The sequence below is a fragment of the Perognathus longimembris genome, chromosome 23, assembly GCF_023159225.1.
Source record: "Perognathus longimembris pacificus isolate PPM17 chromosome 23, ASM2315922v1, whole genome shotgun sequence".
NCBI lineage: Eukaryota > Metazoa > Chordata > Mammalia > Rodentia > Heteromyidae > Perognathus > Perognathus longimembris.
Window position 1 is genome coordinate 35,710,649 of NC_063183.1, and position 27,416 is coordinate 35,738,064.

Sequence of the window (27,416 nt, forward strand, 5' to 3'; positions counted from 1 at the left end):
CTTCTCAGATTGTCTTTGTAAATTGACCGTGGCTAACCTTGCGGCCCTAATCAGATCATTCAGAATAACATTTCTGTAACTGCAGCATGCAGGCTGCCTTCTGGGTTAAGGCATGACTCAGAGTCAGTCTTGAGTAAGGAAAGGGATTTTGAGTTTTCAGTGGTCTCAGGTTTCTATTGCTTTCATCACAGTTGGTGAGCTTCCTAGGTGTTTACAGCCATGCAAATTAGCCTCAGCTGGAGAGAAATCGGGTTAGGCCTAAATGAAACCAAGCACTGGCTCACAGGTATTTCATCAAAAATCGCAAGTGTAGCCATTTTACTGGGAGTCGAGCTAGAATCTCCCAGGAAGTAAGTGGATATCTCTGCCTGGTGTAACCTGAGCTCTTGGCCTCTGAGCCCTGGAAAGTCTGCTCAGGAAGGAATGAAGGAAAGAGTGATGAAGCCTTAAATCAACTTGCCCAGTGGCTGCCACCACCAAATGCCTAAAGTTATCTATAGACAACAGGGATGAGGAAATATCATCATCTTTGAAGGGAGAAGCACAGGGACTGTGAGCCTGGTTTGCAGTAGATCCCACATTATGCACGCATAGGGCAAGGTTGAAATTCAAGTTAATTCCAGTCAAATATATGCACATACTCACTTTTTCCTTTTCCCTCGTTTCTTTTCTTTTTATTTGAGCCATAGCTCCACTTCTGGCTTTTTGGGGGTTAATAGGAGATAAAAGTCTTATGGACCTTCCTACCTGGGCTGGCTTCAATCCTCAACTATCAGATAGATCTCAGTTTCCTGAGTAGCTGGGATTACAAGTGTAAGCCATTGGCATCTGGCTCACACTCACTTTAAAAATGTACATCTAGGGCTGGGAATGTGGCTTAGCAGTGGAATACTTGCCTAGCATGAGCAAAGCACCGGGTTCAATTCCGCAGCAACACATAAAAAGAAAAAACTGGAAGTGGCGCTGTGGCTCAAGTGGCAGAGCGCTAGCTTTGAGCAAAAAGAAGCCAGGGACAGTGTTCAGGCCCTGAGTCCAAGGCCCAGGACTGGCAATAAAAAAATGTACATGTAAAGAGTTCTGATATTCTGCACCTCAAGGAATGAAAAGCACAGAGACCACATCTCGAGAGGTAGCTTCTGCTAACAAGTTCTCTTCAAGGAACGATCTCTGACCCCTAATTTCCCATCAGATTCCCCACTTTTCCATACAGTAGCTCATAAAGAAACTTGGTCCACTTAAAGGTAAGACGGGAGGACTAATGCAATCATTAATTAGTCCCTGTTTACTGTTGTACCTGACACACACATGCAACTCATGGTTTAAGGCAGCCTGATCTGTCAAACTCTGCCAGGCCTGAGGACTGAAATGTCCTTTCACATGCCATTCCCTTTCCTATCCATCCTTGGTAAGGAAAAGTAAAGTTAGTTAGAATTCTTCTAATTATTATCTTTTGACAGATGAAAGACCAGAGGCCCAGAGAACTTAGGGGAACATGTCCAAGATTCAGTGTTGAGGAGGGTCAAAGTCAGCAGTATAAATTGTGTCTTCTGATAGCAAGCTGGGGCTTCATTCACTATATAATGACTAGGAAATGAAAGTCAGGTTTTCCCAAGTGAGCTGAGAGCCAGCACTGCAGTGAACTTTAGACTAATACTAGTTTGCTAGCCCTGGGCTGTGGATGGCTGTGCTCTTTTGCTCGGCCACCTGTACAGGGTATGGGCAAGCTCCCAACAACATCCTAAACTCCAGTTTAGGATGGTCACCTACAAAATGGGATCGTAGTAACCACTTCCCTGGTCCTCCGGAAGACATAGTTTTGACTGAAGTACACAGGGCGGGTCTTTTCCTATTGTTCTATCCCAGTGTGCTTGTAGCTAAGAAGTGGAAGCCTAAGGAGTCATTCATGCTCTGGAAGCGCCCTTCACACAACCCCCACCCCCAACGTTCAGGCCCAGGTACGCCTCAGACTCAAGAAAAGGGCCTGTCAGGAGGACAGATTAGTAGGTTTGGAAAACATGAGCCAGATTTAGAATGATTCCTTCACGGCTTCTCATAATAATATCTACTCCCGGTTTTTCTATCTTCTAATTCAATAACCTCAAATCTATATTCACTTTCTTCATATGGATGGTTTTAAAGGTGGGGGGTGTGCACACGTGTGTGGGCTCATGTGCACCTGCACGCATGCACACATGCATGAGTAATGAGAGTGTTGTATGCGTTGGGAGCGGAAAGGACAGCCTGGTATGCATCTTCAAGAGGACAAGACTAATATGTAATCAATTTTTATATTGCAGTCATTCTTTCTAAGCAGCACTGCATGTTCTCTACCTAAAGCTAATGCTTACAAGCCTTTCTAACGAGCACTTGGCTCTGAATACTATGTGGGTAACCAGCTGTGAAATTGTCCTTGTGGAGGTCCACTTCTCCCTGGCCTAGGACGGAAACCTTAGCTCCATGACTCCATACTCGGAGGTGCCCTCTTGTGGTCTGGGTAAGGTAATTAGCATCCAGATGATACTGCCCAGTGCTGGCTTGAGGTGCAGATCCAGATTAAGTTACTGCTTAGTAGCCAACCAAAGAAACACAGTGAACTCCAAGAATAACACTCAGATTCAACACTCTGAAAGGAACATTGATATCCATATTTGACAAGTTCTAACCACTTTAAAAAAAATAAATAAGCAAATAAAATAGATGCACAAGCTAACTTTGGGGGCCATCTAATTTCCAAGCCAAATTTACATGGTAGAATTTTTGTAGACTGGTGCTTGGTATGGAGTAGAAGCTCTTGTTTGGCCTGTCAAGGTCCTTCAAGCTGAAGAGCAGGAAAACTCTAATCATTGCAGATCGTACTCAAGGGAGCTGGCAAGAACACTAAAACTCTCAGGCCATATGGTGGGTCAGTCACACACAGGCACCTATAGATGATAACTGTAATACCACCACTCATTTGTCAACTGCACGAGAAATGTAAACGTGTAAACAAACTTATCCTAGGGAAAAATTATATACATACTTTTCCAAAGCAGTCCGTTGAAAATATCTTTGTCACAAAAGCTGAAGCAATACAAACTTGGAGAGCAATAGGTTATGAAAACCCTGTAAATTTATGTTTAGGCTTCCAAACAATGTTCCCCTTCTGCCCTTTTCCCTTCCCCAATAAAGTGAGACACTAAGTCTGAGACACAATCCTTGCCAAAGTACCAAATTACAATCAATGCTGAAGTCTTTTGGCACCAGAAAGCTTCAACAGACTAATGTCTGCTGATTCTCCCTCCACCCCGCCCCCACAATGTCAGACAAAATATCCAGGGTCTCATTAATTCTTAAATAGCCACCAGAAAGACAGAGGGAATGGGCTGCATTTATACATCATACAGAATAGGAAACAAACAGAAATGATTTATAATTCTCTGATTGTGGCCTCTCCAGAGAGGGGGGGATATTGGCAGGACTTCCTGGTTTTCTGTCAGGCAAGTTCAAAATGCAGTAAACTGGAAAGCTTATCAAACTGGCTCCTTCCCTGACAGGAGCCAAGAGAAAGTGTCTTAGACAACACAGGCAGATTTTTGGATCCTTGTCAAGGGACTGACCTTGTTCAGGAACAAAGGTAACTTAGGGACAAGGTGAATATGGGCATATTGACAGTGGAAACTTATTTTATACTGCAAAGATAGTAATAAGTTGACCTAATATTGTTTTTGGTAGTCTACAAATTACTTTTAGTAACAGCAAATCAAATCTATTTTCAACAGAATTAATGGCTACAGTTGAGAATAAATTCCTAAGATTCAAATCATATGCCCCAAATGACAAAGATTTCTTGAACTGTTGACTATGACTTAAAGAGAAAGCAAATCAGCAATGTGTAGTGACTTTCCATAGAAGAGAAAACTGTGTATTGACTTAGCACCAGAATTATAATCACATTACCTTTTTAACCTTGTTTTTCTTTTCGTAGGTCTCTGACAGAGGCTTTTTCTTTCGCTGATTTGTCTCTTTGGAAAATAAATATTCAAATTCACTAGTGTCTCGAATATTAGGTTCTTCTAAGGAATCCCATAAGGTTGGTGTAGCGTTTTGGCTTGAAGAAGAGAGAACAAGTTAAAGGTTAGAACCAAAGCAGAAGAAAAGGTAATACAACGAAATCCTGCAATTCATTTTTAGTGGCTTTTAAACAAACAACTAACTAAAAACCATTTACATGATGGTGGTGGCTCACTCACATAATCCTAGCTACTATGGAGGCTGAGATCAGAGGACTAGAAAAGTCTGATCAGTGGCAGAAAAGTCTAAGAAATTCCATCTCCAAAGTAACTAGGAAGCCTGCTGGAGGCATCTCATGTGGTAATGTGCCAATGTGAGCAAAGTGAGAGGGGTGCTGAGTGCAAGCCCCCGAACTCACTAGGAAGTCCACACGGGGTGCATTTACAGAGAGGATTCACTAACTTGATGGGAAGACCCACTCTGAATGTGAGTGGCGCCACCCCGTGGGCGGGGGAGGGGGGGAAAGGGGGAGGGGAAGGGGGGAGGGGGAGGAGGGGGAGGGGGAGGAGGGAGGAGGGGAGGAGAGGGGGAGGAAGGGGAGGAGGAGGGGGAGGAGGAGGGGGAGGAAGAGGAAAAGTGTAGGCTCTCTCTGCTCCTTGGCCCCCACCAGGTGAGCGGCTGCGCTCTGCCACAGTCTCCTGACAAACGAAACCCTCCTTCCCTTGAAATGATTCCTTTCAAGTATGGGTCACAGCAATAAAGAAAATACCTAATACCCCAGATGGCAGACTGGATGATAGCATCTAAAATGTGCCATAAAAGATGTTCAAGAGGAGCCTCAGTGGACCTGTGGGTAGACTCGGACTCCGTGGCTCTATGTTTCTCATCCGTGACCACGATGCTGGAGAGGGCCTGTCTACACTGGGGCTCCCCTCCATGCTGCCTGTCTACACTGGGGCTCCCCTCCATGCTGGAGAGGGCCTGTCTACACTGGGGCTCCCCTCCATGCTGGAGAGAGGGCCTGTCTACACTGGGGATCCCCTCCATGCTGGAGAGGGCCTGTCTACACTGGGGCTCCCCTCCATGCTGGAGAGGGAGGGCCTGTCTACACTGGGGATCCCCTCCATGCTGGGAGAGGGCCTGTCTACACTGGGGCTCCCCTCCATGCTGGAGAGGGAGGGCCTGTCTACACTGGGGCTCCCCTCCATGCTGGAGAGGGCCTGTCTACACTGGGGATCCCCTCCATGCTGGAGAGGGAGGGCCTGTCTACACTGGGGCTCCCCTCCATGCTGGAGAGGGCCTGGCTACACTGGGGCTCCCCTCCATGCTGGAGAGGGCCTGTCTACACTGGGGATCCCCTCCATGCTGGAGAGGGCCTGTCTACACTGGGGCTCCCCTCCATGCTGGAGAGGGAGGGCCTGTCTACACTGGGGCTCCCCTCCATGCTGGAGAGGGAGGGCCTGTCTACACTGGGGCTCCCCTTCATGCTGGAGAGGGAGGGCCTGTCTACACTGGGGCTCCGCTCCAGTCTGTGAAGTGGGAGACACCGACGCTAACACCCGCCCCTCCCAGCATTGACCCCGGGGGAGTCAGGGACGCGGTGGAGCCGGCGTCCCCGCACGTGTCCCCGGCCCAGGGCGCCGGGGGAGAGCTTACCTCCGATCGCTTATTTGGATTCGCGTCCAGTACAGCGGTTTCATGGGACAGCTAGGCTCGATGGCCGGCTTTCGAGGACACTGGCTGGACGAGGCGCTGGGTCCGAAGCACAGTCCCGGGGGCGGCGGGGGGGCGAGTCCCGGGGGCGTCGGGGCCGGGGGCGGCCCTGCCCTGCTGGGGAGCGGCGGCGGGGGCGGCGGGGGCGGCCCGGCGTGCGGGGGCGGGGGGTGGCGGGGGAGGCGCCGGCGGGGGCCCCGCACTCCCCGGGGGGCGGCGGCGGGGGCGGGGGCGGCGGGGCGGGCGGGGGCGGCGGGGCGGGGCCCGGGGGGCCGGGGGGCGCGGCCCGGGGCGGGGCCGGGGCGCCGCCTTCCCCGGGCGGCGGCGTGGCGGTCGGGAGCGGGGCCTGGGCGTCGAGCTGGCCGAGGGCGGCGAGGGGCAGCTTCCGGGGGACGGGGTGGCCGCTCCGGGGCGTCTTGCCGTCCGCCCCCCGGGGTCTGAGGAAGGTCTCCCGGTCCGTCTGCACGCACACGGTCCTGCAGGCCTTCGGGGGCCAGTGGTCCCGCGTGGCGACGCAGGCGTCCCGGCGGGGCGCGCGCCCGGCCCCGCGCCTGCGCGCCAGCTCCTGCCGCAGGCCCTGCACCGCCTCCTCCAGCCGCGCCGTGCTCGCCGCGTGCTCCCCTCGCAGGTGGAACGCCTCGAGCTCGAACTGGGCCTGGGGGGGGGGGCGGGGGAGATGCACCGTGAGAACCGAGCGCTCGGCCACAGCACCCGGGGGCCGCTCCGGGGAGGGGCGAGCTCGGGCGCCATCCCTCCCTCCCACGCGAGGCCCGAGCGCGGATCCACGCCGCCCCGGCCCCCGCGTGGCTTCACCGCCGCGGGCGGATCCACGCCGCCCCGGCCCCCGCGTGGCTTCACCGCCGCGGGCGGATCCACGCCGCCCCGGCCCCCGCGTGGCTTCACCGCCGCGGGCGGATCCACGCCGCCCCGGCCCCCGCGTGGCTTCACCGCTGCGGGCGGATCCACGCCGCCCCGGCCCCCGCGTGGCTTCACCGCTGCGGGCGGAGCCCACCACGTTCACACACCCGAGTTTCCCCGGGTGCAAAGCGAGGATTATCCTACGCGTGAAACTGTGTTGTGGCTGGAACCATTCTGAACAAATGGCGTCTCTTATTTACTGTTACAAACGGCCATAGTGAAGACTTAAATGTTCCTGTTATTCTTAGGTTTCAAATACTGTTCCCTTTGTTGAGTGACAGGCATAAAACTTGGAGACGAGGAGTAAAAAAATCTAATGTATATATCCTACAAAAAATTAAGTCGAGTGAGGGAAGGGAATGGGTGAGGAGGTTGACAGGGGTGACACTGATCAAGATACACTGCATTCATAAACTACTTTGTAAAGTGGACATACAAAATTAAAACTAGGCATTGTATTACAAGTGCAAACAACTACTTAAGTTTCCATCAGTCCTGCTACCAACTGTCTGAAAGCAATGTCAGGTTTTATCCAAATTTTTGCTTAAAACCATCTTTGTTTTACTGTGGTACCATCTCCATATTACTTCCCACGTATCCCACCCCGATTTCCACCTCAATGGCTCACCAACACTTCAATGCTATGTCTAGCTCAGATCTGTTACCACAAACCAACTCTTGGCCCATGCTCCTTACTAAACTCTCTTCCAAGATTAAGACGTATGGGGCCAAGACTTTATTCTGTCTTCAACTTCTTGAAGATATGAAACAGTTTACAAAGACACATTCCATGGAGAAATTTTCCCTCAGTAAGACAACGGATCCTTCTTGCAACAAAACTCCCTTAACCAAAGATCTGAGTCTAATGACATGGCTTCCTACGTACAGTTTTGGTGGCTCATATTTAATGCATGTGTTTAGTGCAGGGAGGAGAAAGATCCCCGAGAAATTAGGGAATGCTAGAATCTACAGAGCAGCTCTGAGAGGTAGATGAACGTCCTCTATGTAGAGCAACATACAGAGGAGAGTTGGAGCGGAGTACTGGGTAAGTTTGCTATCTCTGCAATTACCTTTCTCAGCACCTGACAGATCAGAGGACAGGGGCCACACCAGTTCACTGTACAGACCACACACACTTCTCGGCTGCACGCCCTCTCTACCTTGCTCTGTGCTTCGAAAGTAAAGGCATCCTCCTTTTATCCAGAGTCATTTCTAGAAAGACTGCTCAAAGACAATCTTTGCCTACCATCCTGGGCCTCTATGAGCTCTCCAGCCCAGGCCTCTATAGCATCACCTACAACTTGAGGCAAGGTCAAGGGAACGATGTGCTGGTATACACCACAGACTCTCCTTTACTTGCACAATGGACACATGCTTGTAAGCAGTAGACAAAACAGTTACAAACCTTCTCTTCATTTTTAGATAAATATTCTTTCAGACATACAAAGCCTTTCGAGTTTCCATGTTAAAACTCTGCTGGTTTTCTGCTTTGACCCTAAAGGCACCTGAAAGGAGACAAGTGCTGAGTTTTGACACCTTTCCAGATGTCTCCAAGATGCATCTACCTTCTTTTACTCATAGCTTATTTGTATTGCTTTTATCTTTAATCAACTTTTCTTCCAACTCCAATATTCTGCTTACCTATATCCATCTTCTTTCTAAGCAAGATGCAAACAATTTTTGAGAGGGCAACCCCAATTAAACTGTTCTGGTTTACTTTACTCTTTTATAGTCTAATAAGATGGCTGGCTGCCAAACCCCCACCCCAGCAGAATTGCTGGGAGAGCTTTACTGGAGCTATCTCAGGCCAGTAGGTGAGAGGGTGAGAGAGAGAGAGAGAGAGAGAGAGAGAGAGAGAGAGAGAGATCCTATCCCTTCTTGGTCAAATGTCCATAGAGCTAGCTCATTAAGGAATTCATTCCAATGAGAGGCAGAGTTGAAACCAACAGCTACTGTTGTTCATCTCCATTCCACCCTAACAGAGCAGTGGGGACAGGTTGACATCTCAGAATCCATGGGTTCTTTTGATAACAGCTTGTGTAAGTTTGGAATCTTCAAGTGAACCTGTGATTTGAAAAACCCTTTCTTCATGCTGATAAGTTCCAGTAGGAGGGATACTCCTTCATTATCCATGTTGGGAATAGCTACTCTCTTCAGTGGACAAGGCTAAATTCTTTACAGCATACTTACGGTTCTCCATATTTGACCTTTGCTACTCCCCTATACTTTCCTTTATTGCATCCCTTTGATCAACCCTCAATCCTCCTGCCTGCTCACATTCATTTTGTTTCATCTACCTAGCATATATTTTTTTCTCCATTTACACTTAGTGAAAGCCCTCCTCCCCATTCAACTGAGCTTTTTCTCTCTTCTTCTTGACCAGAGTTTTCCTTTGTCTCTGTTGCCAAAGAACTTTCTAGGTTCATGTTGCAAGACAGTCACTGATGTTTCTCTTCTTTGAAAATCTACCAGCTCCAGGCTGCTGGGGACCACACATGTTCAAACTTCCTGAGCATTACACACATCCTGGCCAGTTAGTGATCCACAAATGCTTGCTGAGTTGAACTGATCAATTTCTTCAGCTTTCAGTATAAAATCTACCATGTGTCTTTATATTGTCCCTCCTCCTATTACAGCTGAAGTTACAATAAATACATACAATAAAAAGAGATTCAGTTATTTTCATCTTTGATATCCTGATATACAATACAAATTTTAAGATCTCATTCTTGTTAATTATTAAATTAAACATCATTAATGCAGACTATTTAGCACAGATACACTGAAAGCTTTTCTCATGTTTCCTACCTTTTTTCTTTTTTTTCCCTAGCCATTTCTATCTCAGAAAATCCAGTTTTTAAAATTAAGTTTTTTCTAAAAGTTGCTGGTGACTGTATTGACTTACATACTTCGAAATAGTTACAGCAGGTAAGTGTTCTCTCCACTATAAACTCAAAGGCTATTCCCACATGCATAATAAACTTCCCAGTAGGACTGAACTAAACCACATTTGTGATTCTAATCTTATTAAGAGTTGGGTTTGACACAACTTCTTCAGTTTCCTCTGGGGCTGGTTCTCCCTTCCCCTACCAAATCCTCATTATTTTTTAATATCCTTCACATTACCAATGCTCAGAGATACCATCGAAGGAACACATTGTACTGAAACCCAAGCAAGAGAGGGAGACTTTTGCTTGTCTGGTCTCTACTAGCATGTCTGTCAAAGGAAGGTGGAAAAGTACCTACTGATGAAATACACCATATTGGTGCCAAGAACTGTGGAAAAATTGTCCATTAGCATCTTGTTGTGATGAACATTCTCCCCCAGAAGTGCTGCCAGGGCCAATAAAGTCAGGTTACCTGCAGTACAACTTGACTAAGCCAATCTTTTCCAGGGACTCTTCCAAATTGTATATCCCTGGGTTGGGGAAATCTTGACAGCTCCTGAGGGCTGTGTGGAAGCAAATTAAGCTAAGCTATTTTAGAAGAGTGCAGTATGAGCAGAGAGAATAAAAGGGAAATAAGAGGGCTGAGAATGTGAACCACCTGAAAAGGATAGGATTCAATCCTTACAGAATGCTTAGGCAAACCAAGAAGGTGTTGGTCCTATAGTTTTGGATATGGGGACCTGGATCTATTCCATTTTGACGGCGAAGGCTACACAAACACTTCAACAGTTGCATATTTAATTGGCTTATATTTGCCACTGTAAAATCAAGACTGTTCATGAAAAGAATGAGTTTGAAGACAATGCCACAGATTAACAATGGCTGGTTTTGATTAACTATGATCAATAATTCTTTATAAGAAATAAAAGCACATCAAGTTTCAATCAAAAGGGTATCTCAGGGACATACAGAAATATGAGGCACAGCTGATACATCACTGTAATTAGAACTTACTAGGAGGGATAAAAAGCAAGACAAGAAGGAGCAAAGGGAAAATTATGATAAAGGTGCACTTAAGTTGATTTATGAGTAAAATGGAATGCATGGAGTGCCGGAAATACAAGTGGTAGGCTGTGCTGATGCTCAGCAAAGCAAAGCGGGGGGGGGGGGGGGTGAAACCAGTGGAGTGAGCACACGAACACTACTCTAGGTGCCTTCATCAACTTTTGGGGAATGTGTTAACCTACTAAGATCCTACTGCTAGACAACTACAGAGGGAGGTGCATATTGTTTGATATTAAATTCCCCCCCTACATTTTTATTAGCATAGTTGTACAAGGAAGTTTCATTGTGGCATGTCCACCTGTGTGTACAATATAGCTTGATCAGATTTCCTCTGTCACTGTCCCTCATCCCATCCCCCAACCTCAACAAGCTTCACTGTTCCGCGTTCACACACGTTCATAAAGTCTGTTGACTGTGCCGCCCCTCCTTTGTCCTCTCTGCTCATCACACCACCCCTCCTCCCACTAGTACCCATACATTGGACAGGGCCTGTTTCACCTTCCTGCCATTCATTTGGTAAAGTGTATGCGAGCTATTGAAAGCGCTCACCATGGCATTCCACCCATCTCTACTTACCCAGATTGACTCCCTCGTGTACTCTCACTTTCCCCATCCTCTCTACAATTCATGTTCATTTCATACCATTCTAAATTCATATCAAATGACTCTCTAACTCCACAGTGAGTAAGTGATAGTAATGTTTCATACAATGCATATAATTTTGGCAACAATCTGAAAATACTGGTATCACAAACTTTTTTTCCAGATAAAGCATAGAGAAATTGGTAGGTGATACACTCTAAGTCTCCTGCTCACCTATCACCCACCCTCAGTGAGTAATTTTTATTTTTTAGGAAATGAGAATAGCAACACAAAAATAAAGATTCTCCCTTAGCAATTTTCTTTAAAACATTTTCTCTTCATCCTTCTGAAAAACGAGTGAAGGCATTAAATAATAGATCTGAACATTTTTGGTGCCTGGGTAAAGTCTACTTCTGGCTACCTCAGTCATTAATGACTTGCTTTTGCAAACTTCATATGGGCTTACAGCACAGTGTTATGTCACCCATACAGAGTCTTCCAGCTCTCATCACCACTGTCAATAATCTCACAAGGTCAGAGAGTCTTATTAAATACTCTGAAAACACACCAATGGCTGCTCATGCAATTCAGATTTTTTAAAAGGTACATTATTTTTGACAGGTTGATGGTTTTAAGTGCTCAGAAAAAAAAAGAGAACTTTCTAAATAAGCAAATATAACTGTAGACAGCCACCAAAGGAAGTAAAACAGGAAAGAAATGTTAGAATCTGGGCTGAGGTTCTTCTTTGGATTTTAAAACAAGATTGTAGTCAGAGTGCATTTTGTGAACTAAAAGGAAAATCATTACCCATGGGGAATTTTGTAACATTTTATTCAAGTTATTAATATCACCAAATAGAGTATAAGTCACAGATTGGATATACACACTGGGATATCCTGGAAATTATTTCCAGACTTAATTTTTCCAAAATGTAATTCTAAACCTAATGAGCAAACCAACACCACACATTTTTGGGCCATGAGTCAACATACTAATTCCTTCTCTAGAGAGAGGAAAGTCTTGGAATCTCAGGCTGTGTTATCACTATTAGAGCAGTAGCTAGTCCAATGAGGTAAGACCCATTCTAGAGGGTATGGGTACTCAGAAGCAGTGGCTGGTATACTCTGGTCCTTAAAGCTGCGACAAGCTGGGGTTTGCCATGTAATTGTAGCAATCACTTTGATAATTCCCTCTGAATGACTCACATACCTGTCCAAGCAGGAAGGCTGCCTATGGCCAATGAGCCATCTGCACAATGGCACTGTGTTGGAACAATGTTATGGTATCATGTGGAACTCACGGTCTCCTTACATACTCCTAAGCTTTTGGCTTGTGTTTCTTTTCTTTTCTTACTTTTAATAGGTGGAAATAAAAAACAATTATTAGGCAAATTGTGCAAAATTATCAGAGGGAGACAGTTGATTTTTTAAAAGCCAGCTGTAGAGCACTTTCTGTTGCACAACCAAAGCTTAGACATAAGACTTTAGGATTGCTGACCAGAAAATAGTTTCTGCATCTTCCTAGCTCTTTGGTAGCAAATGACACTCTAATGAGTGGATATATCTCCCTCTATGTGAAATTTGCTCTTCAGTGATACTTTCATCTAATGCAGGTAGACTGTGGCCAAGTCCTCCTTAAACCTGAGATGACCTCTCTACCATCTATTAGTCAATCAAGGGTGAACACCTGCAACGTCACAGATCTTGTGAAATACACAAGAAATGATCCATACTTTGCATTCTAGCTGAAAATAGTAATGTATTTGTGGGTTACATCTCATTTTCAGAACAGCCAAAATTAGATATGGTATGGGTGTTACAGTATAATAGCCATTTTAGTAGGTAGATAGAAGGATTTCCTGGCCAACTGTGGAAAATCAAGACTGCTCACGCAGACTTGTTTAGCCAGGCATGGCAGGTCATCAGTGTTGCTTTTGTCACATTAGCCCAGCATTGCCTGCTCTGAGATCCAAACACCCATGCAGCCATCCTGAATTTATTTTCCTGAAGAAGCCAGGAGGTATTTGGCTTCCTAGTTTCATTATTTGAACAGATGATCAATGACGTGTGCCTAGGCCACAACTACCTTCTCCTTGCCACTTCAAGTCTTTCCTGGGATTAGTCACTTGATAAATCTGCCACTGGATGGGTTTTAAATTATAGGCCAACCGGCAGGGAAAACAAACAAGAAGGTTTATGTGTTTCTCATTAGGCTCTGGGTTCTGGCCTTCGATGGTTCCCCTAGAGGAACCTGGAGGCTAAGAAAGGAAATGTCTTAAATTTCCAAAATTGCTCACCCTTGCCAAAAGGCATATTCATGTATAGGACATAGATGGAGAAGCCAGAAAATTGAGGATAGTCTTCTTTAAGAAGTAGGCCCAAGGAGAAATATTTTCTGCTATAATCTGAGAGTCTGGTTCCGTTCATGGGGAAAAAAAACCTAAAACAGTGGTCAGAGAACCTGGCTTTGGTTGACCATACAGTTACCACATGAACTTGAACTTGCTTTATATTACTGGCTCTTAATTCTTCATCTGTCAAACATTCAGGTCAGAAGACCCAGGAATTTGCAAATCAGGTTTCTATGGATTCAGAGGTAAGTCCTTGGTTCTGTAAACACTGTTTTCATGTGATATTAAAAGAATATGTAACCATAAAAATAACTGCTTTAAAAAGCTGCACACTAGAGTCTTGATACTTTATGTGCACATAAAAAATGTGCAACAGAACAAGAAAGCTTGTTGAAATTGATTTGGAGGGGGTGGGAGATGAGGGAGGGTCATGGAGGGAGGAGAGAAGGAGTAATAGAGGGAGATGGGGAGGTCATGGAGGGAGATGAGGGAGGGTCATGGAGGGAGATGAAGAGTCATGGAGGGAGGTGAGGGAGGGTCATGGAGGTGAGGGAGGGTCATGGAGGGAGGTGAGGGAGGGTGAGGGAGGGTCATGGAGGGAGGTGAGGGAGGGTCATGGAGGGAGGTGAGGGAGGGTCATGGAGGGAGGTGAGGGAGGGTGAGGGAGGGTCATGGAGGGAGGTGAGGGAGGGTCATGGAGGGAGGTGAGGGAGAACAATGGAGGGAGGTGAGGGAGAGCAATGGAGGGAGGTGAGGGAGGGTCATGGAGGGAGGTGAGGGAGAACAATGGAGGGAGGTGAGGGAGAACAATGGAGGGAGGTGAGGGAGAACATGGAGGGAGGTGAGGGAGAACAATGGAGGGAGGTGAGGGAGAACAATGGAAGGAGGTGACAATGGAGGGAGGTGAGGGAGAACAATGGAGGGAGGTGAGGGAGAACAATGGAGGGAGGTGAGGGAGAACAATGGAGGGAGGTGAGGGAGAACAATGGAGGGAGGTGAGGGAGAGTAATGGAGGGAGGTGAGGAAGGGTAATGGAGGGAGGTGAGGGAGAGTAATGGAGGGAGGTGAGGGAGAACAATGGAGGGAGGTGAGGGAGAGCAATGGAGGGAGGTGAGGGAGGGTCATGGAGGGAGGTGAGGGAGGGTCATGGAGGGAGGTGAGGGAGAGTAATGGAGGGAGGTGAGGGAGAACAATGGAGGGAGGTGAGGGAGAGCAATGGAGGGAGGTGAGGGAGGGTCATGGAGGGAGGTGAGGGAGGGTCATGGAGGGAGGTGAGGGAGAACAATGGAAGGAGGTGAGGGAGAGTAAGGGAGGGAGATAAGGGAGAACAGTGGAGGGAGGTGAGGGAGGGCAATGGAGGGAGATGAGGGAGGCTCATGGAGAGGGATGAGGGAAGTTAATGGAAGGATAAGGAAGGGTCATGGAGGTGTCAGTCTGGTCAAGGCTCACTGCATGTATACATGGATATGTCAAAATGAAACCCTTTGGTACAACTCAATGTTAGTTTTTTAAATGGAGAGAAACTTGCACACTGGTTTTACACTAAAATGTGCATGTCTGGATAACACTAGCGTATCCATTATACTTGCTTTTTGTGGTCTTTGTTGTTGTTTGCAGTCTTCTGAATACTAAATTTTCTCTAAGATCTAGTAGGAAGTGTTTAAAATTATTTTGATGATTAGGAAAGCCAAAAAGCACAGACACTCTTTCTATCTCTCTCTCCCCCTAGCTCCCCGCCTTCCATTCTCTCCCTCCCTTTCCTTTTCCCTTCCCCTCCCTCCACATGCTCAGTGTCCAAGTTCATGAATATACCATCATAACACACATGTGCCATCTTCAGCTTGGCATGCCAGGGCTCAGCTCTCTGTTCTGTTCTGGGAAGTCAGGTGAGCATTAGCAAGCACATGCATGGGAAGTGTACGACAAAATCTCAGCACTTAATTTTCTATCTGCTTTTTCGTAAGGTGAGATTTATGACAAGAAATATTTCCAGAAGTTCTTAATTCTTACTAATTCAACCATAAATCCAAATTTTTCTATAATTTCTATTTTAACCTTAATTTTAATTTAGTAGAGCCCTGAGTTAAAGGGAAAAATATTTTTTCAAAAACTATTTCCTCTTATATGTTTTATACATTGTGATGTTAAGAGATTTTTCTGCCAGTAAAATGTAACAGAGGGCTGGGGATATGGTCTAGTGGCAAGAGTGCCTGCCTCGTATACATGAGGCCCTGGGTTCAATTCCCCAGCACCACATATACAGAAAACGGCCAGAAGTGGCGCTGTGGCTCAAGTGGTAGAGTGCTAGCCTTGAGCAAAAAGAAGCCAGCGACAGTGCTCAGGCCCTGAGTCCAAGCCCCAGGACTGGCAAAAAACAAACAAACAAAATGTAACAGAAGTTATCTGTATGCTATGACAAGTCTAAGACTCAACTGAAAACTCAACCCTGAAGTTCAATTTTGTGTTCATCAGAAAAGCATCTTGGTGAAAACATATGAAAGTATATTTGTGACCTCGGGTTAGCCAATAAATCTTCCTGCCTATTAAATTGTGGATATTCATCACAGTGACAAAAAACCGATTAATAGCACCCATGACAATGTGGGTGACAGATTTACTAGTTTGGTAGCAAGATTCATTTTGACTCTTCATAAGTAATCTAGCTTACTGAACATCTCCAGTTGTGGATCCATCTAGGAAGAGACACACACGTTTCAGGAGCTGGGCTTGCCTCGTGTGCACTTGCTACAGTTGAGGATGTGCCTAGGATTTCAGCATATAAATGACGGGGTACATCTGTGATATCTTTACATATGTGTTCGAGAATAGAAATGGTAGTTGAAATAACATTTTTTTTCTGAATTCTAAAACTCAACAGGGCTGAATGGCTCATGCTTCTCATCTCAGCTATAGTTAAAGGCCAGACTGGGGAAATTTTTCACAAGATTGCATCCTAATCAATAACTTGGATGTGATTTGTGGCCCCAGGTATGTGCTGGGCTTTTTAAGTAAGAAGACTGCTGTCCAGGCTGGCCTTGTTTGAGAAGGGATGGGTTTGGCTCAAGTGATAAGACAGCCTGCCTAGTAAGTGCAAAGCCTTGTGTTCAAACCTCAGCACTGCCAGAAAAAAAAAAAAATCCAAAACTCTACAGAGAAGGTTTCCTGGCTTCAGGGCATCAATACCCATCATGTTAAGAAACAGTTTTGGCAACGGGTCTCAGTGATTTATTTGAGCTCACAAGAACCTGATGTAATATTTAAAAACAGATCTCTTCTTTGTGTAAACATGGATTAAGAAAAATGTAAATCCCCATCTAGGTTTATTTTTTAAGTAGGGGTTTTAATTATATATTTATAAATCTAGAATACTCAACGCCTTAAACAGTGAAGACAGTAAGTGGGACCTGGCAGAACCGTTGTTCTGGTCACTGGTGTTTAATGAGCATTGGGACATCGAGATGCCTGTGAAGTGACATTCCAGGAAAACGCAGACAGAACGTAGGCAGGCTCAGACCTCACTTTGACGTGAACTCTTTCTCCTGGACTAGAAACAAACCACATTCTTCTTTCCCTCCCCTCGGCCTTCCATTCAGTTGTATTTCTTGTGATTGATACTGATCTCTATAATCTGTGCCTTTTGAAAAGATAATTGTTATAAGACCCAGGGTTTTTTCCCCAGTAAATGGGAAGATAGATATTTAAGTCAGTCTTCCTAACTCCATAGGATAGAATTTACAAAATAAATTTTAACTATTCCATGCAGGGTTTAAATGTCCTAACCTTTCTCCTCAGAAATGGATCTTAAATTTTACAACTGTACATACTAATAATGCAGAATAATTTTCCTGAAAAAGCATATGTGATTCCTTCACATTTATAGATTAATGAAACTAGAAAGTCAGCTCTATGTTTTACCAGCCATGGATACATTGCGTTTTATAGAACAGGTTTGCCAGCTACAGAGATAATATTTGCCAGATAATACTGTACCATGCCTACGTTGTGAGAAACTGAAGTGGCCCAGGTTTCCATGCCAGGCATCTACTCTCAATAATTACATACTCTAAATATTTAGATCAGTAGGAATTTTAGCATTGGGCCAGAACCTTTGGTCCACGACATACCAGCAAAGCACAGTATTTTTTACTGCACGCCCTTGAACACAGAATTAGCACTGCATCTGAAACTGATTAGGATGGCCAAGGTGTTTCAAAGGAAGGAATTTTGACTTTTATAAAGATTGGCATGAAGATCATTTTCCTTCATCGAAATTTGTTTTGTTACAACAAACTCCCTTCTCTACTATGTCTTCCCAAGAAAGTCTATTTTCTTCGGATTCTCTTTCTTTTGTGAATTTGTTTTTTAATGCATTCTTTAGATATTCACATAAATGCAACACAGGAAGGATAAAAGTAAAAACAACTAAATCCAAACATGATCTACCACTGAGGAAAACGTAGACTAGGATTGAAAGGCATAAAGGAGAAGAGCTCTGTCTCTGTATTACCCATTGAAAAGTTAGATGTGGAGGGCTTGCTAAAATCTTTTTTTTTTTTTTTGCCAGTCCTGGGCCTTGGACTCAGGGCCTGAGCACTGTCCCTGGCTTCTTCCTGCTCAAGGCTAGCACTCTGCCACTTGAGCCACAGCGCCGCTTCTGGCCGTTTTCTGTATATGTGGTGCTGGGGAATCGAACCTAGGGCCTCGTGTATCCGAGGCTGGCACTCTTGCCGCTAGGCTATATCCCCAGCCCGCTAAAATCTTTAGCAATAAAATTCTCTACTCTTCTCAGTAATGACATTTAAAAAAATTCTTTTCTGTAGGTGGGCTTGAAGGGAAAAAAATAAAATCTAAGAGGTATTACTACTAACTCCAGTTTGTTAGGCAACTGGGTGGTCAATGATCAAGGAGGGAGAAATACTGTCAAAGCCCAGTATTTGGTTCTAAAGTCATAGCAGAGTCAATCTGGCCACTTATCCATGTCTCATATATCTGAAATATTCCATCCCAGTTATAAACTACACGCTAAGCTCCAGTTATAAACCTTGGATACAGTTCTTAACCTCACAGTGATAAGCAGTGGGGCAGAGAGGGTCAAGATAACCTTCTGGTCTTAGAAAGGAACATATCTGAAACTGAATTAAGTATTTGAAAGATACAATCCTTACTCTTCTCCAGTGGGTTAGTATATTCCCAAGGAAACGTGTTCCATTTTACTCATGTGTCTGAACATGTTACTTTTGAGCACACCACTTTAGACTTCGGATGCCTATCTCAGTGTGGCCCTTCCTTATGGGCTGCTAGGTATCTTTCTTCCCATGATTTACCATTGGGACATCTCTCCACCTCTGGGAAAACAAGTCTCCACATGGCAGAAGGAATGGGGCAGCAGACTGGGTGAACAATTTCAGCCATGATGCCTCTTTCAAGTGGTCCCCATGACATGGTCTTAGGAGCTATCACTGCTATCTAGAAGCACTGTACTATGAATCCATAGCAAATATAGCAAATCCTGTCCTCGAGTTCAGAGGACAGAGGATTTCAACATTGATACTTGCTCTCACAACAAGCCCAGCAAAGACTAGTGAAGCACAATGAAGAGCACTTGCCAAGTCCTTCATCTGCAGTTTGGGGAGCTGTTTCATTGGAACTGTCACAGAAAGACACTGTTAGGAGGACTTACTCCACATCATTAACATTTGATAGCTCTGCCAGTGAGAGGTAGAGTGGAAGCTCAAGGAAGTTGTATGACTGAGGGTAGAAAATCAATGTACAGAAATGGTGGAGGGTACTTGCCCAATAACTAGAGCAACAAATGAGTAAAGGTACAGAAAAGGTTCCAGAGGATGATAATAGAGAGACCAGGTAAAATGGGAGTGTGTGTGTGTGTGTGTGTGTGTGTGTGTGTGTGTGTGCGTGCAGACACTAAAAAGCAAGAGGAAAAATAAAGAAACAAAGGTGTTAGTACGCCCACATTCTTCTTCAAAGGAAATATCCCCTCTTTCTTCCTGTAGCCAATGGAGCCGCCTGCTTTCCTGATTCCCCCTTCTTCTACTTCTCGGGAACATTAGCTCCTTCTGCACAGCCCCTGACTGCCCATGCACAATCACTCCATCCTGGGTGCAAAGCGCTAGACTCTTAGCCTAGCTTCCTGCATCATCTACATCTAGTGACCCATATGTATTTACTGCTTCCCAAATATTATCCCACCCACTTGTTTTGAATTGACACTGTAGTAAAAGGAGACTCCCACTTTATGGGCCATCTACAAGCACAGTCTTAGGAAGCATCAAGACTGTGGCTTGAGACTGGGTCTCTTCAGAGCCTGAAGCCTCATGTTCTCACTCCCAGCAGAGCAGCCTCCCGATGCTGGCCAAGATTCAGGCAGTAGGATGTTCCTGTCTAAACATTACAAAGTACCTGGCTTGCTGTCAGAGATCTCACTTTAAATGGCTGAAATCGCATGATAAATGGTGTGAAAATTTTATGGTCCTTCCGTCAGGCACCATAATTTACTCTAACATAATGCACAGTTAGAAGAACCAAAAGGAACCATCCCACCAGGGCAAACAATGCAGAGGCAGGCCCTTTGACACTCTCAGGCCAAAGCATTATATGGATCCAATAAGAAAGCTGCTTCCACGAGCGAGAAAACAACCTCTTGATCTTGCAAAATGTTTTTGGACACCTAAAGGCTCCTTTATTACTCTGGCTGATTAAAATGAAAAGTTTAAACGACTAAAATGTTCTTTTTGATGAGTTTTTGCCATGAACTATGGACCTTGTAGTCCAGTGGGACTGGAGCCCTTTGATCTGGGCACTCACATAAATTCAGAGTCATAAAACATCATTGGATTTGATTTTACTGGTGTGGCTGATGTTGCCAGATTTGTAATACAATCTGCTTTCTCCTCCCTCAGCTGTGAGCCCATCTACCACTGCTTTACAGCAGGAATAAAGGAATTCCTATTTGCTTTTGGTTCTGAAACTTCAAGACTGAGCCCCTTTTTCTAAAAGTCACAGCACTGTATTATAGTCATCAAGACTGGAGTCAGTGCCACTTTAAGGGTGCAAAATAAAATACCAAAAGGAGAAGCCCATTCTACATTATAATAATTACAGACTTTTCCCTACACAAGACAAAGGGTGATAGGGTTGAAGACAACAACTCAAGTTCAAAGTAGGAAAATGAGAGTCAGATTTAGAATTCACAAATTTCCAGCAGAACTAACTGAAAACAGATTAGAAAGCCAGAAGTCTCTCAGGTTATTTATTAGTGAGTGGCAGGTCATATCTTAGTTTTTAAACTTGATTTAGCAAAACAAAGAAGAACTTGTATTTGTAATAAAGATAATGAATATATTTAATATATGTTTGGTGAAAAGACAAGCAACAATAGAAATTAGATTCTGATTTCTCTTTCCTAATTTTCTGGTTTATTACCTCCACTGCAGTATCATATTCCTTTAACTTGTAATTAAGAAATGAAAATTTTACTATAGAAGATCTATCAGGGAGTAAGAATACAAATAAAGTTTTAAAGGATCTATATTCTAAAGACCAAAATAAATGGTAGTACTTCTTATTTACATTTTATCTAGTTTGGTCTAAGTCTGGGCTCAGCAACAAAGACCAATGATACATTTAATATCTCACTACACCAGGGAATACTAATTTGAATAACCCACTAACAATAATTTAAAATGGCATGGATTTCCTAAAGGCTGAAAAGTGGGTCACCAAGATCCCTCTCTAAGTAACACAGGACCTGTGTTGCAAGAAAGTCACCCAAGAATGCATTCTGCATGCTCCCAGGGCTACGTGAATAGCCTTTGCAGCTGCAACCCCTTGCTCCTGGCTTGAGGCTCCAGTGAACATTTTGGAGCACTGTGTACAGGAGTACCATGTCCCCTCCCCCACACCTCCTTGCCTTTTGATGGGACGATGCTACACAAAGTCACATCAAACAAGTCAAAACATGCCAAACATGCCGGTGGCTCATGTCTGTAATCCTGTAATTTCAGGAGGCTGAGATCTGAGGATCGGGGTTCAGGAAAGGTCATGAGACTCTCCTCTCCTATTAACTACCAGAAAACCAGAAGTGGAGCTGTGGCTCAAAGTGGTAAAGCACTACTAACTGTGAGTAAAAAAGCTTAGGGACAGTGCCCAGGCTCTGGGTTCAAGTCCCATGATCATCATCAGCAACAACAACAACAAAAGCCAAACAGCATCCATTTCATACAATTCAACTTACAAACTTCCACCATCAAGTTTGGAAAAAGGCCATTATTGTGTGTTTTCTCAATATTTTGAAAGTCGTTTATACTATCCGCTCATAGCTGAGAGGTGTCAATAGTGAGTACTGAAAACAAAACAAATGGAGCTGTACCATACAAATGCCCCAGCCACATCCAAGACAATGTAAGCCACGGGCTGTGTTTGTGGAGAGGAGTAATTGCCCTGTATATTGGGTGCCCTGTATTTCGTTTGGATGTTGGGTTCAGACGTGAGAAGCATATCCAGTTGGCAAGAAAGAACTTTCTCGTTCCGCACTCAGACAAGTAGTATGTGACATCGGCACCTCTTCCTCCATCAGCGAGGATTCTCTCCCATGTTCCCGTGTGGCCGGCCTGCCCTCCACCCACCTGGATGGTATTTGCCAGGTGTGCCTCCACTTCCTCCCAGGGTCCCAATCTATCTCCACAACAGCAGGCAGGGAGCGCTGCAGAGCACAGAAACCTCCTCCAGTCACACGCCACTGCACACAATTAAGCAGCTGATCCTCACGGTTCTGAGGATGAAATTGGGGCTACAACTCAGGAAAGACCTGTGAGGCCTCTTGCTTTCCTCCACTGCTGTGTTTTGAAACTATAGGCCAAAGTCAATCTGTAGAGCAGCAAATCAGTGTGTGTGTGTGTGTGTGTGTGTGTGTGTGTGTGTGTGTGTGCATCAGCACCAGCATTTCTTTAAATATGAGGGTTGAATGTATCTGAGCACCTCACCCATAGTAAGTCCTGTGTGTAAAACCCTGCTTTCTTACACACTTGTGCAAGCAAAGGTGCACAAACCTACAACCCAGGCAACAGTATTGCCTGCCCATCGTCACTCACTATCCTTGGGCATGCAGGCCTCAGTGCGGTCTTTCATACTCCAAGCTTTTCCCCTGTCCTGGCACAGTGTTTGCACCCAGTAGGTACTTTATCTACAGGTGCTGAATTTTAATTTATTTTTTGTGTGTGTGCCAATCCTGGGGGTTCAACTTCGTGCTGGGCACTCTTCCTGAGCTTTTGTGCTCAAGGATGGTGCTCTACCACTTGAGTCAGAGTTCAGCTTCCAGCTTATTGTTGGTTAATTGAAGGTCAGAGTCTCATAGACTTTCCTGATTGGGCTGGCTTTGAACTGTGATCCTGAGGTTTCAGCCTCCTGAGTAGTTAGGATTAAAGGTATGAGACACTGCTACCCAGCTTCCATTCTTAAACATAAACTGATGTTCAGTCTCCTAAGGCTTTATGTAGGTGGCCCTTGTCTTTTGTTCCAGAGAGAGAGAGAGAGAGAGAGAGAGAGAGAGAGAGAGAGAGAGAGAGAGAGAGAGAGAGAGAGAGAGAGAGAGCCTACACAGGCCACACTGCAAGGCAGATTCCTCATATACCTGCATTAACAACACACACAGACTTTTCTGTGTGTTTTCCTATGTGACAAGCTGAGTTAGAGGGTGTTTTTTTTTTTTTCCTTCTCATATGTTAAAAGTTAAAGCTTTCAGTGTAAATTAAAAAAAAAGCTGTTTCAATTATTAGAAGAAAATCTACTTGGTGGTTTAAGAAAAATAGAGACAAGCTGTCCCCTAGTGGTGAGCCTGGGGAATTACTTTTAAAGTAAACCTAGATTCCCTGCTGTGTGCAGAAATCACATAGCTTTGCAACATACATTTCTCAATGTTTTGTTTACTATGTATTTGTGCAACTAAGGATGGTTTCATATTTTGCATTAAGACTTTTACCACACTAACACATACTGCAGCTTCCAAAGATGTTGTAAGAAATCACCACCATTTGTAGTAATAGAAAAGCCAAGGTCTGACCCATTTCTTAGTGGAGACTAAGATCTGAAATTAGCAAATTTCATGAGAGAGTTTTAAAAGCTAACTCACAGTCTTTCATTTCATTAGTCTATGAGGAATATCATGCACTTAGTTTAATCAGTTGTTACTTGGCCTTGATGGTGAAAATTGTTTTTCCAGCTAAGCAGCAAATCTTTGAGAACAGAATCTATGTGGGCTGGGGATATGGCCTAGTGGCAAGAGTGCCTGCCTTGGATACACGAGGCCCTAGGTTCGATTCCCCAGCACCACATATACAGAAAACGGCCAGAAGCGGCGCTGTGGCTCAAGTGGCAGAGTGCTAGCCTTGAGCAAGAAGAAGCCAGGGACAGTGCTCAGGCCCTGAGTCCAAGGCCCAGGACTGGAAAAAAAAGAAAAAAAAAAAAGAATCTATGTGAGGACTCAATATAACGACTCAGCGTCCATGCTGAGCACGGTGCCTCGCATAGGATAGCCGACATGAAACTAGTGTTAGGAGTCATCATCATCATCGCCACTATTATTATGCGACATTTTGTCCAGAGCACATCTCATCCTTGGCAGGTGCTTGGTGCTAATAAGGAGCATGAACTACAGGAAGCAAAGTTATATGCACAATATCAGGGGGATTTTTTTCTCTATAGGAAGAATACTGGAACCAGAGTCTAAGGGAAACAAAACACTGTGTTAGGGAAAACAACTGCAGGGGGACTTCATATAAACAATAAAAGTCTAAATGCCCTCTCTCTCCCCTGCTCTAAAGCCAAAGACTCTTTTATCCAGTAGAATAAAAGGCATTTATGGTGTTGTCACCAAATCAGGAACTAGGTTTTATTGAACACAGCACCCAAGGCTTTCTTCCCAGGATAAAGCCTGTGCCTGCTGGTGGGTGCAGGCTACAGGTGCCAGCACATTATCTACTTCAACACAAGAAGAGTATTTCCTCATGAGTACATGAGGAGAGCAGCTATCAGATAACCAGTTCAGAAGAGTCAGAGAGAGATACCTGCAGGTTTTCAACTTCTTCTTTGTGTTCCCTCTTCAAGTGCAAAATGGCAGCTTGGTATTCTGTAAGATCACAAAAGAAGCCAGTTACAAAGATGCACAAAGTGAGTAAAAAAATTCAAGTGAGCATAATCTCCAAGCCCCCAGAGGCACCTTTGCAACGGAGCATCATTTCCTGGCACCCAGAGGCCCTGCTAACCGGTGAGTGGAGCAAGCAGAAGCCAATAAGGTACATTAACCCAATGAAAGATGTCAGCACTGGGAAGGCATGACAAGGAGCTCGGGGCCAATGGGAGACACTTTTTTTGAGCACAATCACAACTGTGAAAAGTTCCAAATTAAGTAGAGACAATAGGATTTTTAAAAACAGCATGATGACTGTGTTTCAGATAATGACTGTCTCGGGTGTTTGTCTTCAAGGAGGAATTAAAAGTTTGGCCCCACAGAGAACAAACACAAATCCATTACAAGCAGGAAATAAGTGAAAACTTTCTTGTGAGATCAAAGGACTCTTTTTTTTTTAAATCCCCATTTGAAAGCAAGACTACTTAAGCATCTAAGCCTGATTTTAGTCTTGATCTCACACCCCAGAAAGTCAGGAGTCTAGAGCTAACTGAAGCTGGAAGAGGGGCAAAACTGACTTTCTTATCCAATTTTCATCTGAGTCTAATAATGATTACTCAAAAAGTAAGCCCCAGGCAACCACTAGAACTTCCGCATGGCTGGGATAGCACAAAGCAGTCAAGACCGCTTCTGGGAGAAGGCTAGGTGGTGGTCCCCACAGAACCCCACCCCCAGAAGAGGGCTCCATCCCCACACTGCAGAGAAGCACAGAGCAAGGAGTTCTCAGCCTGTCTTTTGTGGGGTATCCCGTGCTTTGCAAAGTGTTTTGAGGATTGGTAGGAAAGCAGTTGGATCTTATCTAATGATGCACTAAGGACTGTGCTTTATGAGAAATGGCACATACATGGAAACAGCCTACCCAACCCTCCAGTACACTTTAAATCATTTCTAGGTTACTTAGAATGTCTACCTCCCCACCCCACCCCAAGAGGTAATTAAACTGTTTCTCTTGAAAAGCACTGAGTCCTTGCTAAGGCCCAGGAATTAGCAACAGCAGGAGCAAAGCTTGACACCCCTAGTTTTGCATGTCTTTTCTCTGAGCCATTCACAATGCAGCTACCTTGGAATCCAGGTAGAGAGGACTTACTGACAACAGCCTTACAAGGAAGGATGGGGAAATTTTCCCCCCAAGGAAAAGGATAGCAGAGACTCCTCTGAATACAAAATAGTTGGGAATCTGGCTATGTTAAAAATAAGAACTTCAGGGCTGGGGATATGGCCTAGTGGCAAGAGTGCCTGCCTCGGATACATGAGGCCCTAGGTTCGATTCCCCAGCACCACATATACAGAAAACGGCCAGAAGTGGCGCTGTGGCTCAAGTGGTAGAGTGCTAGCCTTGAGCGGGAAGAAGCCAGGGACAGTGCTCAGGCCCTGAGTCCAAAGGCCCAGGACTGGCAAAAAAAAAAAAATAAGAACTTCTTTGTCCTCAAACTACACAATAGAGAGAAAAGACAAGCCACACATTGGGAGATGACAAATGGAACACATAAGCAAATATGCTAATATATACTATTTATATTTATTTATATATGAGGATTTATTTACAAATATCTAGTGTAAATATAGAGATACCCTCCAAAAACTATAGAAAATGTAACCATGTTTTTAAAAAAAAAAGCAGGTCAAGAACAGCAACAAGTACTCTTTTTTTTTTTTTTTTTTTTTTTTTTTGGCCAGTCCTGGGCCTTGGACTCAGGGCCTGAGCACTGTCCCTGGCTTCTTCCCGCTCAAGGCTAGCACTCCGCCACTTGAGCCACAGCACCGCTTCTGGCCGTTCTTCTGTATATGTGGTGCTGGGGAATCGAACCTAGGGCCTCGTGTATCCGAGGCAGGCACTCTTGCCACTAGGCTATCTCCCCAGCCCAACAAGTACTCTTAACAAAAGACATTCAAATCAAAGGTAAATATATAAAAGGATACTCATTCTCAATAGCAATCAGCAATACAGTCATTCCTGGGCACCCACAAAGAGAACAGGTAAGTGGAGGCACGGAGACTCACCTCGGCAGAGAGCCCCAGGGATGGATCAAAGACCCTTAAGATACCCAAACCCATAGACACTCAGGTCCACTATATAAATGGGGTCATATTTGCACATAGCCTACACATGCTCCCGTGGACATCGAGTCACCTCTAGATTACCTCTAGATTACCAAATAAAAGGCAAAGGACATGCATCATATTGTACTGAGCATGAGCTACACAATCGCTTTCAAGAAGCTCCTTCCCAAGAACCCCAAAGCTGCAGAGTGGATCTGGAGAGCTCACAGAGGCCTGACCACCACAAAGCCAGTACTGGGTGGGGGAAGAACCTCTAAGAGGCGGGGTATCGGGGGAGGTGTTGGGTACAAGGGGTCCTCTAGAAAGGGACAGTGGGAAGCCAGCCTCTTTCTCTCCTTTCCCATGCCTCAGGCAGGAAGTGAGCGGGATCCTCCCCACTGCTTGCTCTCACTATGATGTCCTGGCCCATCAAAGCCCAAAGGTATGGTGCCACCCCAGACTGAAACCTCCCAAACTAGAACCTAAAATAAACCTTTCCTCTTTCTGTCACAGTAATGGAAGGCTAACACACTAATCCTAGGAACCTACAAATGAAAAACTACAAAACAAAGCATATAAGAATATTGCCAAAATCAAGAGAATGGGAACTTCGGGGAGAGAAGGAATTGAATTGGGTTGTGATTGAGCGACATGGTCTAACATTCATGCT

General features: G+C 45.0%; 1 protein-coding gene across 1 annotated transcript in view; it reads right to left on the reverse strand.

Moving 5' to 3' along the window:
* Fmn1 (formin 1) overlaps positions 1 to 27,416 on the reverse strand; it is a 151,913-nt gene that overhangs the window by 97,947 nt on the left and 26,550 nt on the right. Inside the window, 5 exon segments of the mRNA XM_048332706.1 lie at positions 3,937 to 4,087; positions 5,647 to 5,868; positions 5,870 to 5,911; positions 5,913 to 6,358; positions 24,585 to 24,646. Coding sequence (XP_048188663.1) covers positions 3,937 to 4,087; positions 5,647 to 5,868; positions 5,870 to 5,911; positions 5,913 to 6,358; positions 24,585 to 24,646 — 923 coding nt within the window.